This window comes from Suncus etruscus, chromosome 7 (assembly GCF_024139225.1).
Source record: "Suncus etruscus isolate mSunEtr1 chromosome 7, mSunEtr1.pri.cur, whole genome shotgun sequence".
NCBI lineage: Eukaryota > Metazoa > Chordata > Mammalia > Eulipotyphla > Soricidae > Suncus > Suncus etruscus.
The window spans coordinates 9321526-9335823 of NC_064854.1; the positions used below are offsets into that span (position 1 = coordinate 9321526).

The 14298-nt window shown below is 51.8% G+C and overlaps 1 protein-coding gene across 1 annotated transcript in view; it reads right to left on the minus strand.

Moving 5' to 3' along the window:
* Nucleotides 1-13951, minus strand: part of DIDO1 (death inducer-obliterator 1) — a 28824-nt gene extending 14873 nt beyond the window's left edge. Inside the window, 6 exon segments of the mRNA XM_049777126.1 lie at nt 5442-5655; nt 6583-6795; nt 9609-9930; nt 10837-11662; nt 12496-12584; nt 13827-13951. Coding sequence (XP_049633083.1) covers nt 5442-5655; nt 6583-6795; nt 9609-9930; nt 10837-11660 — 1573 coding nt within the window. The 5' untranslated portion in view covers nt 11661-11662; nt 12496-12584; nt 13827-13951.
* Nucleotides 13952-14298: the final 347 nt, after the last annotated feature.

Below are 14298 nucleotides of genomic sequence, written 5' to 3' on the forward strand. Positions count from 1 at the left end.
TGGAAGTTTCAGCTGCAAGGTCCCTGATCCAGTAAACTGGGCCAATACACAGGTTCACCCAAGAGCTATAAAGCCCGGCTGGAACTGTGGCCAAGTACTTCAGAACCATAGTAGTGCTTTGAAATTCCTTGGGAAAGCTGGTGTGAGAGGATGCAAGACAAATCCCCTACCCACTCACTTCACAGGATGCTGGCCCCAGACAGAGCTTCCTTGTCAAAGCCAAAACTTGGCCTTGCTTGGGCCTGAGTTTAAGAATCCCCAAGTAGGGCCCGGAGAGATAGCACAGCGGCGTTTGCCTTGCAATCAGCCGATCCAGGACCTAAGGTGGTTGGTTCGAATCCCGGTGTCTCATATGGTCCCCCATGCCTGCCAGGAGCTATTTCTGAGCAGACAGCCAGGAGTAACCCCTGAGCACCGCCGGGTGTGGCCCAAAAACAAAAACAAAAATCCCCAAGTACTCTCATCAGTAATACATATAGATTGGTTATGCCCTGTCACCTTGAAGGGGCATGTTTCAGACGTCAGAGAAATATCATGGAAGTAGGGCGTTTGCCTTGCATGCAGGACGGTGGTCCGAATCCCAACATCCCATATGGTCCCCCGAGCCTGCCAGGAGCAACCCTCGAGAGCTGCTGGGTGACCACCCCCCCCCCAAAAAAAGGGCCATGTTTCAAACACGTCCACCCAACAATGGCTGTAGCCTCTAGTATGTGGACCGGGTGGCACAATGCTGTTGGGAGGGAAACGCACTACTTTTGAGGAGCATTCAAGCCAGGGCGCAAAGCCACCCAGATGCCCAAAGTCGTATATACATTCCTAGTGTGGAGCCCAATTTCGGTCGGGCCATGCAGATGAGCTGACCGGCCCCACCATCCCCAGGGCTTTAGTGAGCAGCAGATATGGACCCCTCCCCCAAGCTGTGTCTACCGGGGGACGGGGAGAGCTAGTCTGAACGTGGGCAGGCTGAGGGGCTCAGGTCACGTGCTGGAACACAAGCCGCGGCCTAGATGCCGTGCCCGGTGCGGTCGTTCAGCGGTAGTGGCAAGACCGTGTCGAGTCGGGACAAGCCACTGGGCACCATTTCCGAGTAGGTTGAGGCTCTGGTGGCCAGGCTGGCTGCAATGCCGCAGTTCTACCACTGGGTGGCACCAACGGGGCCGATTCCCGGAGTGGCTGCAGCCTCCTCGGGGAGGTCAGGGATTTGGGTGTGGAGGGGGCGGGGCGGCGGTGAATGTGCAAAAATCAGGCCAAGACGGGGCCTCCAGCGCGGATCCCGGGTTAGGACCCGCTGAGAAAGAGGAACGCATGCAAACTGGGGCCTTTCCCTCCCCCACTCCAGGCAGTAACCTCGGCGCTGGGCCCTGCTGGACTGTAAGTCAGCGAAATCCAGCGCCGAGCCGGAGATTCCAAGGGGGCACCCCTCCCCAGCTCACCCGGGAGGGGAGGGGAGCAGGGGCGGTGCTCGTGGACAATAGAGCCCCATTCCCGCCCTGCTTCTGCCCTGGTAGCACTAGCCCAGGGGAAAGAAAGGGGAGAACACGAGGAAACCACTACTGCAGGTGACTGACTTGGAACTACAATCTCGTCCTGACTCGTTTTTCCCACAGAAAAAACTGGCTGAGCCCTAAAGCAAACGCTACACCCCAGTGACCCCACCTGGGATTCCGTTGATTGGGGGCAGTGACTGGACAGTGACTGATCACACCCCACACCCCCAGGAGCTTCCTGCCTGCAGGCTCATGGCTGTGGGATCAGCACCCAAATGGCGGCAAGTCCATGTCTGGAGGGAAAGTGCCTCTGTCCCTAAGCGCCAACCCCACAGCAATGACCTAAGGCCACCTGGGCCACTGACACGAAGGACTGATCTGGCCTGTGGCCACCCCACCTCCCATCCCTAAGGGGGTCCCAAGCAGTGGCCCTGGAAGGGCAGGGCCACTGTTACCTCAAGGTCCTCTTGCTCAGTCCACCAGGCTCCCAGCAGTAAGAGCTGCGAACCTTCTTCTGTGAAAGTGGCAATGCTGCCTCCTAATTTCATTCCACTTCCTATGCATGCTTGTGCCACACGTGAAGCAAGAAAGTGGTCAAGGCTTAACAGGGCCCTACTGTGTGCTCTAGCAGAGGACCTGGGCTCTCTGGCACCTGGAAGCCCCAAAGGCCTTCCGGGCACAGTCCCACCAAGCAGCTGCTACAAGCGGGGATGGCAAGTTCCCCAAGAAGCTGCGATGCAGGCAGTTGGACAAGGCCAGCCCAAGCCACTGGCCCTCCTCCCTGGTGGCAGTACTGGGACCAGCAGGGCTGAGTTTCTAGCCACGGGAAAACTCTTCTTGAACATTTCTTCTCAAGAGCTGGCTCTTCTAGGAAAGCTGGAAGACAGACCCTCAGAAATACAAGGTCTCCCCCTGGGTAGCCAAGTGCCAGCTCTACAACGGAATGTGTGATGCATGGTCTTATCTGGCCCCAACACTGGAGGTTAAGGGGAACAGCGGCAGCAGCTAGAGGGGGAGTAGAAGGGTGAAGGGGCTGGTCTTGTACACAGCAGATCCAAATCCAGTCCTGGAATTGCATCTGGCCCTGGACAGCTTAAAGGGATTCCTGCACAGCTGCTAAGCCCACCCCTCATACAAATAGAAAGGAACCCACCGTGACTCAACCCTAATTCCACTTATCCCTAATTGTTAGGTTCTAGCACTAGTAGGCCTGGCTTTTCTTTTTCTGCAGAAAACTTGCTAACTGCAACAACTTGTAGATTGCAGGGGGGTGGGGGGTTTGTCCTGTTGATCCACACAAGATTCTAGACTGAGGCTGGAAGGTCTCACCCTGCAATCTGATACAGGATCTACTTGTATTTTCCAACTTCAGTGCTCCATGCTAGGTGAGAGGTGGAAATCTCATTTTCCATCCGAAACTTCTCCAGATCACGAGCCATTGGAATTCCCCAAACTGGGACTAGTGCTTAGGAATAAGAATTCCCCATCTACAACAAGTTGCAGGTTTTGGAGAAAGACGTTGGCTCTCTCTATGCCTTGACAATATGGGGTACTGGGAGGGTAAAGAAACAGAACAGGCTGCTTGTATAGAAGCTCTCTACACTGAAAGCACCCCAAGAATGGAAGCAGCTGAGCAATATTTGGAGATGTCCTCTGGCAAGTACACCCTCACTTCCCACCCTGAGAAGCTGCTGCCGCCGCCACACCCACCAACACTTGGGGACCTGCGAGGGGTGTGTGTGTCCGAGTTGAGACTTGAGCTGCCACTTGAGTGGCTGCCACTGTAAGTAATCAAGGAAGGACCCTGCTGACTGCGTGGGACCTTCCTGATGCCAGGTGCCTCACCGACGCCATTGCTCTCCCACTGATCCGCCGCTGCATAGGACCATTCTGGACTAACGAATGACCAGCAGATCAACGTGCTTGGCAAAGTGATCATGGATGTGTCCCGACTTGGTCACCCACAGCATGGCAACTTCAGGAGTGGTGCAAGAGGGCCGCTGGCTGCGGTGGCAGAGGGTCCCTCGTGGGCATGGTGGGCTCTGGATGCGCAGCGACGAGCAGCAAGCAACCTTTCTGGACTAGGGGACAGTCCTACTATGGCAGCAGCTATCTGGCAGGTGGAGCTAACACCTTTACTGCTACTTGTGAAAGGTGGAGACACCATGCCCAGGAGCAGAGATTGGCAGTCACCCTTGGTGGCAGTCCCCCAACCCCCTGGAGTGAGGCAGGAGTGGGCATCCAGAGGTGAGCCCTTCCTTCCAATCTTTCCACTGACTCGTGTGCCTTCCGTCCCTCGGGCCCACAGACTTCGTGGAATCAATGTTGAGGGTGAGCAGGGGCCAGGCCTGTCTGCTTTGATTCTGAAGTGCCAAGGAGCCGTGTACAGCACCCAAGAACCATTCCTAAACTGTTCCCACCCACCCACCCACCCACCCACCCACTCATAGGCAAGGTTAAGTCCTACATATAATGGGAATGCTGTAAATGAATCATTTTATAGAAGTACTAGAATCAGATGGAAACTATTGAGACCTGTTAGGATGCAATTCTTAGCTCAAATCACCCAAATTGTATCAATTCATTTTAATGCAGTAATACATCGCTTCTGTAACATTTTATGCCTACTGAAAATCCCAAAGCCTACAGTATTCTTTGAAATTCCCGTGACTATTTCTTGTGTGGTCTCCAATTCCCCCAAGCACCAGGCACAGAACCTACAGGAACAATGGTTCCGAAGCTGACCAAGTGTGCCGGTATCATTTTGCAACTTAAGAGCTTTTAAGGGCCCAGAGAGATAGCACAGCGGCGTTTGCCTTGTAAGCAGCCGATCCAGGACCAAAGATGGTTGGTTCGAATCCCAGTGTCCCATATGGTTCCCCGTGCCTGCCAGGAGCTATTTCTGAGCAGACAGCCAGGAGTAACCCCTGAGCACCGCCGGTGTGGCCCAAAAACCAAAAACCAAAAAAAAAAAAAAAAAAAAAAAAGGGCTTTTAAGACAATTGGATGCCTATAAAAAGGGGCAGAAGACTATAGTTAGGCAGCATGCCTAAACATATTTTAGGATGGGTTCCATACCTTCCTTCTTCATAAGCAGTGAGTGCTAACTCTGAACTAGATCCCAGCCCTTAAAAATAATCTAAAAGATATGCCCCACCAGTCAATGTGAACTTCTACGTTTAATTCTGTGGAATTGGACTAAGAAAAAAATGTAAAGATCCAAGTTTTATGAGCAGATGTGTGATTTCAAAAAATCAGTTTGAAAGACCTGGCTGCCACTCATTCATTTGCACCTTGGGATGGGGCCACTCAGGAGAAGTCTGGAAGTGGGTCTCCTGGCAGCTGCCCTCAGCTGGGCAACCATGCGGTGTTCACACAACACTTACCTTGAGCACAGAAAGCAGGCAAAGGCCTTCCAAAGGAAGATGTTTGTGTGGGTGTGTAGCATGTGAGTTGGAAATGAGAAGTGTCCACTGCAACCCTGAAACTCACATTTGGTTCAGACCAGTACGAAGTGAAGCCCTAATATACAGAACTAGACGTCCCCAACAAACAAAAGTGGTGATCACGTGACGATAATAGTGACAGCAGCCCAAACTAGGGGCCCTTTACAGAACCATGCTGACATCTGCATCTGTGTAAGTCGAACTCAACATGGCTGAAGAGGATACAAATACTTACCACAGCCTGGTAACAAAAACAGATTAAAGCAATCAACTTTGGGTAACAAATTTTCTGCCATGAGGTTTGTCCAGCCTCATGGGGCTCATGACCAGGAGGAGGACTAAGTAAGGACAGGCCCGGGGTTTAAGAGTGTCTCAGGCGTGAGCGCTTCCTTCAATCTGCAGGTGCAGATGAAAGTCGGCCGGGCCCGCTAGCTGTGACCGGGCCTGCGTGGACGGCTGTGCAGGAGGCACGGGAGGGCGCAGGAGGCTACCCAGAGGTGGTACGTACATGCACATAGCACGGAAGGCCATGGGGTGACAGTCCTTTCTGGCTTGACCGCATTGTAATTATGGTCGCTCGCCCAAGATGGCGTGCTGGTGTCGCAGGTCGATTCCTGCACAAGCACCTCGCTCCTCGGTAGGGCCACCAGCACTTTCTTCAGCTGGACATCCTTCTTATCAAGGATTGGTCTCTTGTGCACAGAAGAGATCTTAATGCCTGCCTGAAGAATCAGCAAAGCCCCAACCATTACGGTCACATTCCTGGGACACACTCCCCAAATTCAGTCCCCACCCGTCTTGACCATCGTGCAACTGCCACAGCACATTTGAAAGGGCCTTGATTTCTGAGCAAGGACACAGCCACTGGCATAATGCTGACTCCGCTGGCCCAGCACACAGGATGGACACCCAGGCAGGGGACCACAGGGTCTTCAGCAGAAAGGCAACTGCAGAGAAGGGGCTGTCAGTCCCCTTCCCTACAAAGACACACAATGCTGGGGATTGTACACCTCTAGATCAAGGCTGGGGAGGGCCAGCAGGCACGGCCATGTGGGTCTTCCAAACAGCGTGGGTAAGATCTGGGACAGATGCTATGAAGACCCGACCCTGGAATGGTGACCCAATGTGAGAGCCCAGTAGGGTCTTCAGTGTTCAAAGCTCTTCCCAAACTCTGGTTCTCTCCCATTGTTAGCTGTGAAGAAGAGGCCCGAGGATGGAAAAGGGTGGCTTGAGAGGACCTAGCCCTCAGCCAGGAGGGTCAAAAGAGCAGAACAACAGTCTGGGGAGGGGAATAAAGTACTAGAACCAAGGCAGACACTAGTTATAGGTAAGACTTTACACTCGGGCCCGGAGAGATAGCACAGCGGCGTTTGCCTTGCAAGCAGCCGATTCAGGACCAAAGGTGGTTGGTTCGAATCCCGGTGTCCCATATAGTCCCCCGTGCCTACCAGGAGCTATTTCTGAGCAGACAGCCAGGAGTAACCCCTGAGCACCGCCGGGTGTGACCCAAAAAAAAAAACCAAAACCAAATAAAAAAAAAAAAAGACTTTACACGCTCTACACATGCTGTACCCACATTCAATAGACCATGTCTTCCATGCATACACTTAGGGTGTAAGCACTTAAAGGGCCACTCTTATTTCACTTACCTGAACGCTACACCTGGGAAGAATGAGCTTTTCAGACTTCGCCTTGGTCTTCTCTTTAGGCTTTGGCTTTGTGTCTTTACCTGAGTTTAGAAATTTCATTGTAGCTGCTGCATGCTTTAGGATGCAGTCATTGCTGCAATACACGGAGTCAGGCTGGGCAATGCATGAGCACCCAGGGCCAATACATTTGGAGGCACCAGGAACCTCCACGACCTGCAGAATCAAACATGTGTCTTCAAGTAATTGTACTTACCAAGACTATAGCTATTAGAAACTTTGAAAAATCACCTTCACTGTACTCAGATCATGATTCCTGTCAAGAGTTCTGAGAAGCATCCACACACACACACCTGGGGCCACATCCAGGATTGCTCAGAGGACCCATATGGGATGCTGGAGATAGAACTCCGGTCAGCCACGTTTTTTTTGTTTTTTTGTTTGTTTGTTTGTTTTGAGTCACACCCGGCAGCACTCAGGGGTTACTCCTGGCTTTACGCTCAGAAATCGTTCCTGGCTTCTGACCATATGGGATGCCGGGATTCGAACCCCTGTCCTTCTGCATGCAAGGCAAATACCCTGCCTCCATGCTATCTCTCCACATCCCCCCTTTTTTGTATTTTTTGGCAGTCAGCCACATGTAAGGCAAGCTCTCTCCCCACTGTACTTTTTGTTTATTTTTGCCACAACCAGGGATTGCTCCTGGCTCTTGCACTCAGAAACTACCCCCGATAAGCTTGAGTCGGCTGTGTGCAAGACAAATAAATGCCTTACCCACTGTTCTATATCACTCTAGACCTCCCTCCATTGATTTTTTTTTTTTTTTGGTTTTTGGGTCACACCCAGCAGATCTCAGGGTTACTCCTGGTTCTATGCTCAGAAACCGCTCCTGGCAGGCTTGGGGGACCATATGGGATGCTGGGATTCGAACCACCATCCTTCTGCATGCAAGGCAAATGCCTTACCTCCATGCTATCTCTCCAGCTCCCCGTAGATATTCTCAAAGCAGTAGGACAGCTTGGCCCAGAGGATAAGACTGCCAGGTAAAATCTGGGAACCCCAACTCAATCTGAACTTCCAAGAAGCAATATGTCACCTCCAAATCTTGGAATGTCACCACTATCGTATAGGACTGCTGTCTAATCAGCCCAAGTGCCACCCTCTGTCCTCTCCCAACCCGCCTAGCCTGAATCACTTGCAGGTAGGCCAGAAGAGCAGTGATCTCATGCCCTACACTTCTGCTTCTAGTCTACACTTTATTTTTGTTTGTTTGTTTGTTTTGTTTTGGGGCCACACCTGGTGACGCTCAGGGGTTACTCCTGGCTATGTGCTCAGAAGTCGCTCCTGGCTTGGGGGACCATATGGGATGCTGGGGGATCAAACCCATCCTAAACTAACGTGGGCAAGGCAGAAGCCTTACCGCTTGGCGCCACCACTCCTGCCCCTCTACTTGTTTTTTTTTTTTTTTTTTTTTTTGGGGGGGGGGTTTGGGTCACACCCAGCATCGCTCAGGGACTACTCCTCACTCTACCCTCAGAAATCGCCCCCAGCAGGCTCAGGAGTCCATGTGGGATGACGGGATTCAAACCACCATCCTTCTGCATGCAAGGCAAACGCCCTAACACTGTGCTATCTCTCCGGCCCTCTAGTCTACACTTTTAAATTTGTTGACACTGGGGCCAGAGAGATAGCACGGAGGTAAGGTGTTTGCCTTGCATGCAGAAGAACGGTGGTTGCAATTCCGGCATCCCATATGGTCCCCTGAGCCTGCCAGGAGAGATTTCTTTCTTTCTTTCTTTCTTTTTTTTTTTTTTTTTTGTAATTTTTTTTTTTAGGAGCGATTTCTGAGCTTAAAGCCAGGAGGAAATCCTGAGCACTGCTGGGTATGACCCAAAAACCAGAAGAAGAAGAAAAAAAGAGAGATGAAGCACAATGACCACATTCTGATGACTTTCCAGACACAAACCCCAAGCTTTACTCAGAAGATTGTCAGAGGGACAATAGAAACAGGACCTGATGATGGCTTTCTTACAAGCCCTCTCTACTTCTGTCCATGGTTCTTAACAGAATTCCGATTCCTCCATGGAAACGCATGTAGAGCAGTGTAGTGCTCAAGTCTCAGCAGAGCAGCCATGAGAAGATGGGAGCCCCAGAAATCTCAGAAAAAACCAGAAACCTGTCTGCACAGGGCAAGAGGGGCAACCTCTTCCTACCCATGAACCCAATGAGGGTTGGAAAAGTCCCAAAACTTCTCACCCTCCTTCTGGAGAGGGGAGTCGATATTGGGGGACAGTGATGGTTTCCCAAACCCTGGCCTGCCCCAAGGCCCTGTGAGGGCCATGGAGCTCTTCATCAGAGGAAGACAAAGAAGGTGGCACTGTGGGCCACTCCCAAGCACAGCAATGAGTATCACTCCCTCGTTTGTATCCCCTCCACCCTGACTTAATACTATCATTATAGTTATGAGTGAAAGCACTTAAGAATTTGGGGGGGTAGGAATGTAGGAAATCTGCCTTGTACACAGCTCATCAGGGATTCAATCTCAGCCACCTCATACAACACACTCTCCCCCCCCCTCCCCCAGAAATGTTCCCTGAGTCCAGAGCTAGGAGTAAGCTCTGAGTTAGCCCACTGTGGCACCCCCAGTCATCTATGAGGTTTTGTATGTGTGGGCAAGTGTGGGGGTAGGTAGTTGGCATCCTAACACTTAACCAAGTATCACTAAATCACAACTAACTTTGTTAACACACGTAGAAATTTAAAGTCCCATCTAATGCTGTTCAAGGAACTGCAAAGTGACCCACGTAAGGGACACACATGGGTGCTCAGACCCCAAGAAGAGTCCCAGTGGTTGATTCCCAGAGATGACCCTCAAGGGAGCGGGTATTTAGAGCTCCCATGGGCAGATTCGGGTGACTTTCCCGCCAGGCTCAGAGCCCAGGGAAAGAAACACTTCGCCTTGCTGCTTCTGTGCTGGTCTGAGCTCAGCAAGGGTCCTACATCACTGAGCCCAGGGCCCAAATACTTACAGGCTGGAAGATCTTGAGTTTTTTCTTGCCACTTGGGTTGGCGGCTTTTTCAATCCTGCCCTTGATCCCTTGGTCATCACTCGACGTCTGCTCAACTGTCCCTATACTAGTGCACTCAGGGCCATCGGCCTCTGCAGGTCGGAACCTGGGTCCTGACTGCTCTGCAGAGTCTGAGTTGTTCTCGTCCTGCACTTGCAAAATGGTGCAGTTTGGGCAGATGTAATCCTCCCCGTTCCTCTCCAAAAGTCGCCCTCGGGCCTCGGAAATGCCCACGCAGTCACCATGAAACCATTCTTCACAACGGTCACAACAAATCATAAACCTGAGATGAAAAAGCAACGTCACTAAAGTTAGAAAACAAGCAAAGTACTAACTGGTGCTTTCATTGTCTAGTCTGCCAAGTCCCAAAAAACAGACCCAAGTCCAAACCAACACATGTCTATCTGGACTGCACAAAACCTCCAATCATGTGTTGCAGCTGTTCTCAGAGGGACTTGGGCATCCACTCTAGGCCGCATTAGGCCTAGAGTTGCATCCCAAACTGAGCAAGGTCAGTGCTCATCCCCATTAATAAGAGTGCCCTCACCACTTCCAACCGTTCGGGGAGCCACTAGAACATGTACTCAGGGCTGTGCCCAGCCCAGCCAGGCGGCCACTCCGCCATCAGAGGTGACAGTACTCTTGACTGTGTCTCACACAGATGACAGTGGAGAACTGGGAAAAGAAGCCAACCAGTTTCTTTTTCCATGGGACTTGTTCATCTTTTTATTTTTTGGCCACACCCAGCAGTGTCCAGTGTTGCTGTAAGGGTTTACTCCTGGCTGTGCTCAGGATCTACTCCTGGCAGGAAATGGAGACCCTTTGAGATACCAGGGATCAAACCAATTGGAGACAGCTGTGTGCAAAGCAAGCACCTTAACCGCTGCACTCTTTGGCCCTTGGTTCTTTTTTTAACTGAACATGGTTCAGCTCGTCGAGCCCGATGTGTAAATTGCGTTATGTGGGGAAGACACACCCCATGATGCTCAAAGATTACTCCTGGCAGAGCTCAGAGGACCATATGGGATACCAAAAATCAAAACTGGGTTGGTCGTATGCAAGGCAGCTCAACCCTAACTCTCCCCCCACCCCCGCCTAGCTCTGTGATTCCAAGTCCTAATGGTAATGGCTACTCTCAGCCTAGCCCTGGGAAGGTGAGTTAGTCTACATTTCCCGCCACGAAACCAACCTGTTATTATGAGGCTTTCGACATATGCAGTAGAGGGCGTTGGGGTCATACACCTCACATTCGGGCTTGTGTTTCCCCATGCCTTTGGGTTCTTCATCTGCCACACCCTGCACCACTGCTCTTTCAAACACACCATCTTTGTCATCCTTGGCTGCCTGAGTGGTGGCCCCTCGGTCAGCCTCAGGCTCTGGTTTGCAGGGTTCTGCATTGCCTGCCTCAACATCCACAGTCTCTGTCGGGTCCTCCTCATGCCGCTTCTTCCTTAGTCGATTCTGCATCCCCTTCAGGGGCCGCTCATCCGGCTCCTGCTCCCGCTTCCTCCGAAGCCGATTCTGAAGCTCCTTCAAAGTCAACCCGTCACTGTCACTATCGGAGGCATTGTCCTCGTCCTCAGTACCGGTGGCCTTCACGGTCGAGGCGGGGGAATCCTTCTCCCCCGTGGTGCCAGCCTTGGACCCTCCTTTGAGGTCTGAGGTGCTGTCCACACTGCCTTCGGAGGCCGTCTCGGCGTCTGTAACAGGACAGGATGTGGGCTCTCCACACTCCTCCAGGGACACCGGAGCATTCCTCCTGCCTCGGCGGCGCACCGTGGTCAAGAATTCCTCCACGCGCTCCGTCCGCTTCGGCTGCCGCCCACTGCGGCGCAAAGAGAGGCTCTGCTGCTGCTGCTGGGGTTGCTCCAGAGAGTCCAACTCAGCGTCTCCTGCACCCTCTCGCTTGGCAATGGTGGTTCTCCGGAAACCCCACGTCTTCCTAAACTCCTTACTGGTGGGTTTAATAGCCCTGGGTGTTTCCTCTCCACTCGGCTCTCCTTTATCATCCATACCTAACAGTCAAATACAGCCACAGCGTGAGTAACATGATCCAGGCGGCCTTTCCTGGCAAGAGCCAGATGGCAACAACCCTCACACCAACGTCTTCCCAGGGACAGAAAAAGAGCACAGAGCTGGGCCCTAGCATTGGTCCCCAGCCCCCAGAAGTCACCCCTGCCCAATGCAGAGTCACACACCTCCTCCTACCAGGAAAACTGCCCATCACAGCACACACTTCTGATAGTGTGTGGCTCAGAGGAGTTGCAGGTACAGCCTTTGCATGGAGCAAGCAAGCAGCACAGCAATCATTCTGTGCTTCACTGCTGAGGAGTGGCACAAGTTAGGGAGGGAAAAGACACTTCAGCACCAGCACAGGGACGCCACAGAATTTCTATGACTGCAGAGGCATAGGCTCTACCTTCTTCCCAAATATCTGTGGGCTTGGCCATGGGCTAGGCAGGTTCAGTCAGCCCACAGCACCTGCCAAGTGACTCTGGACTGCCATGTGGAGAAAGTAATTGCCGAAACTGATCCTCCTGGGTTCTGTGAGTGAGAGCTGAGGTTTCCTCTTAAGAATCACCGAAAAGGGGGCCAGAGAGATAGCACAGCGGTAAGGCGTTTGCCTTAGATGCAGAAAGACGATGGTTCAAATCCCGGCATCCCATACGGTCCCCCGAGCCTGCCAGGAGCGATTTATGAGCATAGAGCCAGAAATAACCCCTGAGCGCTGCCGGGTGTGACACCGACACCGACACCAAAACAAAACAAAAAAGAATCACCAAAAGGCCATGTCTGACACCTTGAGTCCCTCAGCAAGCGATGTGATCTACAAGGGTCTATCTAATACCTTGAGACTTCTTGTCCGGGCTATCAGGTCGCGTCACTTGGGTGTTCCCGATAGATCTGTGTTTAGACCACGTTCCATCCTTGGGGAGACTGGCAGAGAAGGAAGCCTGAGAAAGAAAGTGTGTGTGCATGTGTCCATACACTGTGCCCCTCTGGCTGCCTTCCCCTCTCTATGTCCTGCAGGGCCCGATGAGTAGCTCTAAGATCAAGGCATGTGCCACCTGGACCTGATCAAGGAAGGTCAGGTGAAAGGCAACCCTCCACCCAGTTAAAGAATACAGGCCAACTCCAAGAGCAAGCTGAGGAGGGCCGCACTGACTGCAGACAAGGGAAGAGAAAGTCTCGAAAATGAGCTCCCTCTCTTCATGTGAGTGGGAGCAGAGAGACAACCACTCATTATACCAGCAGCTCCATTCAGGAAATTTTCTTTTACTCCTACAGTCCAATCTGCAATATGGAACCATCCAACCATGTGGAGGTCAGAAAGAGCAATGGAACAGTGGACAAGCATTTGCCCCTCCCCCTCTTCTCTTCCCTTCCCTCCCCTCCCTTCCTCCCCCCTCCCTCTCTCTCCCCACCCCTCTTCTCTCTCCCCTTCTTCTTTACTTCTTTCCCTCCCCTTAGGGCCATACCCATCTGCTTTCAGGGCTTACTTCTGACTGTGCTCAGGGAGCCCTTCTGGAGGTGTTCATCTTACCCGATGCATTTTCACTCTGTGCTAAGGATGCTAATTGAGGCCCTGAGCTTGTGGGTCCCGTGTAGTTCACATGCAGGGTTAGGGAGGTCTGGCTGCTGTCAGCGGGCCCACACAGCTCCTCAGAGCTCTCCTCTATCAACAGAGGCCCCAAGAGGACACACATGTAAAATAGGCCCTGAATTATGATCCTTAGGTGGCCAACACTCACCCCAAAACTTACAGTTTATAATATTTCTATAAATATGAATGATGCAGGGGCCGGGCGGTGGCGCTAAAGGTAAGGTGCCTGCCTTTCCTGCGTTAGCCTTGGACGGACCGCGGTTCGATCCCCCGGTGTCCCATATGGTCCCCCAAGCCAGGAGCAACTTCTGAGCACATAGCCAGGAGTAACCCCTGAGCGTTACCGGGTGTGGCCCAAAAAAAAAAAACCAAAAAAAAAAAAAATGAATGATGCAGAGTATTATTTTTTAAAATAGAGATGCTACTTTAGAAGCTGAAGAAAGTACCATTTTAAATAGAATCAAGCAGAATTTTGGGGCCAAAGAAATGGCCCAGCTTGCCTAACACTGCATATGAGCACAGAGGGCATGCCATGCCACCCTACAATATAGACAGCGTCACCAAAGATACTTTACCTGCTCAACACTGGACGCTCAGGATGTCTGAAGAGAATGCACAGGCCTCCTGGACTGCTGCCTGCTCTCAGCAACAGCACCAACAACTGGATCGGTGGGTCTGACAGCTCAGAACATCTGCAGAAAACTCCTAAAACAAAACAACAAAATTCCTTATAGGTCTTAGGTCATTGTGCAGATGCAAGCAGGTGGGATCCCAAAACCAGTAAAACAGGGCCCAATATTACACTTCTGAGATGGAAGCAACTCAGTGGAGACAAACCAAAAACATGAAGAAGTAGGAGGCCTGAGTGACAGTGCAGAGGTTAAGGCGTTTGACTGGGGTTCAATCCCTGACACCCCATATGGTCCCCCACCAAGCACTGCCTGGACTGATGCCTGAGTGTAGACATAGGAGTAAGCCCTGAACACCACTTGTTATGGTCCAAAAGCAAAACAAAGCAAAAACAAAGCATAAGAAAGTCAAATAATT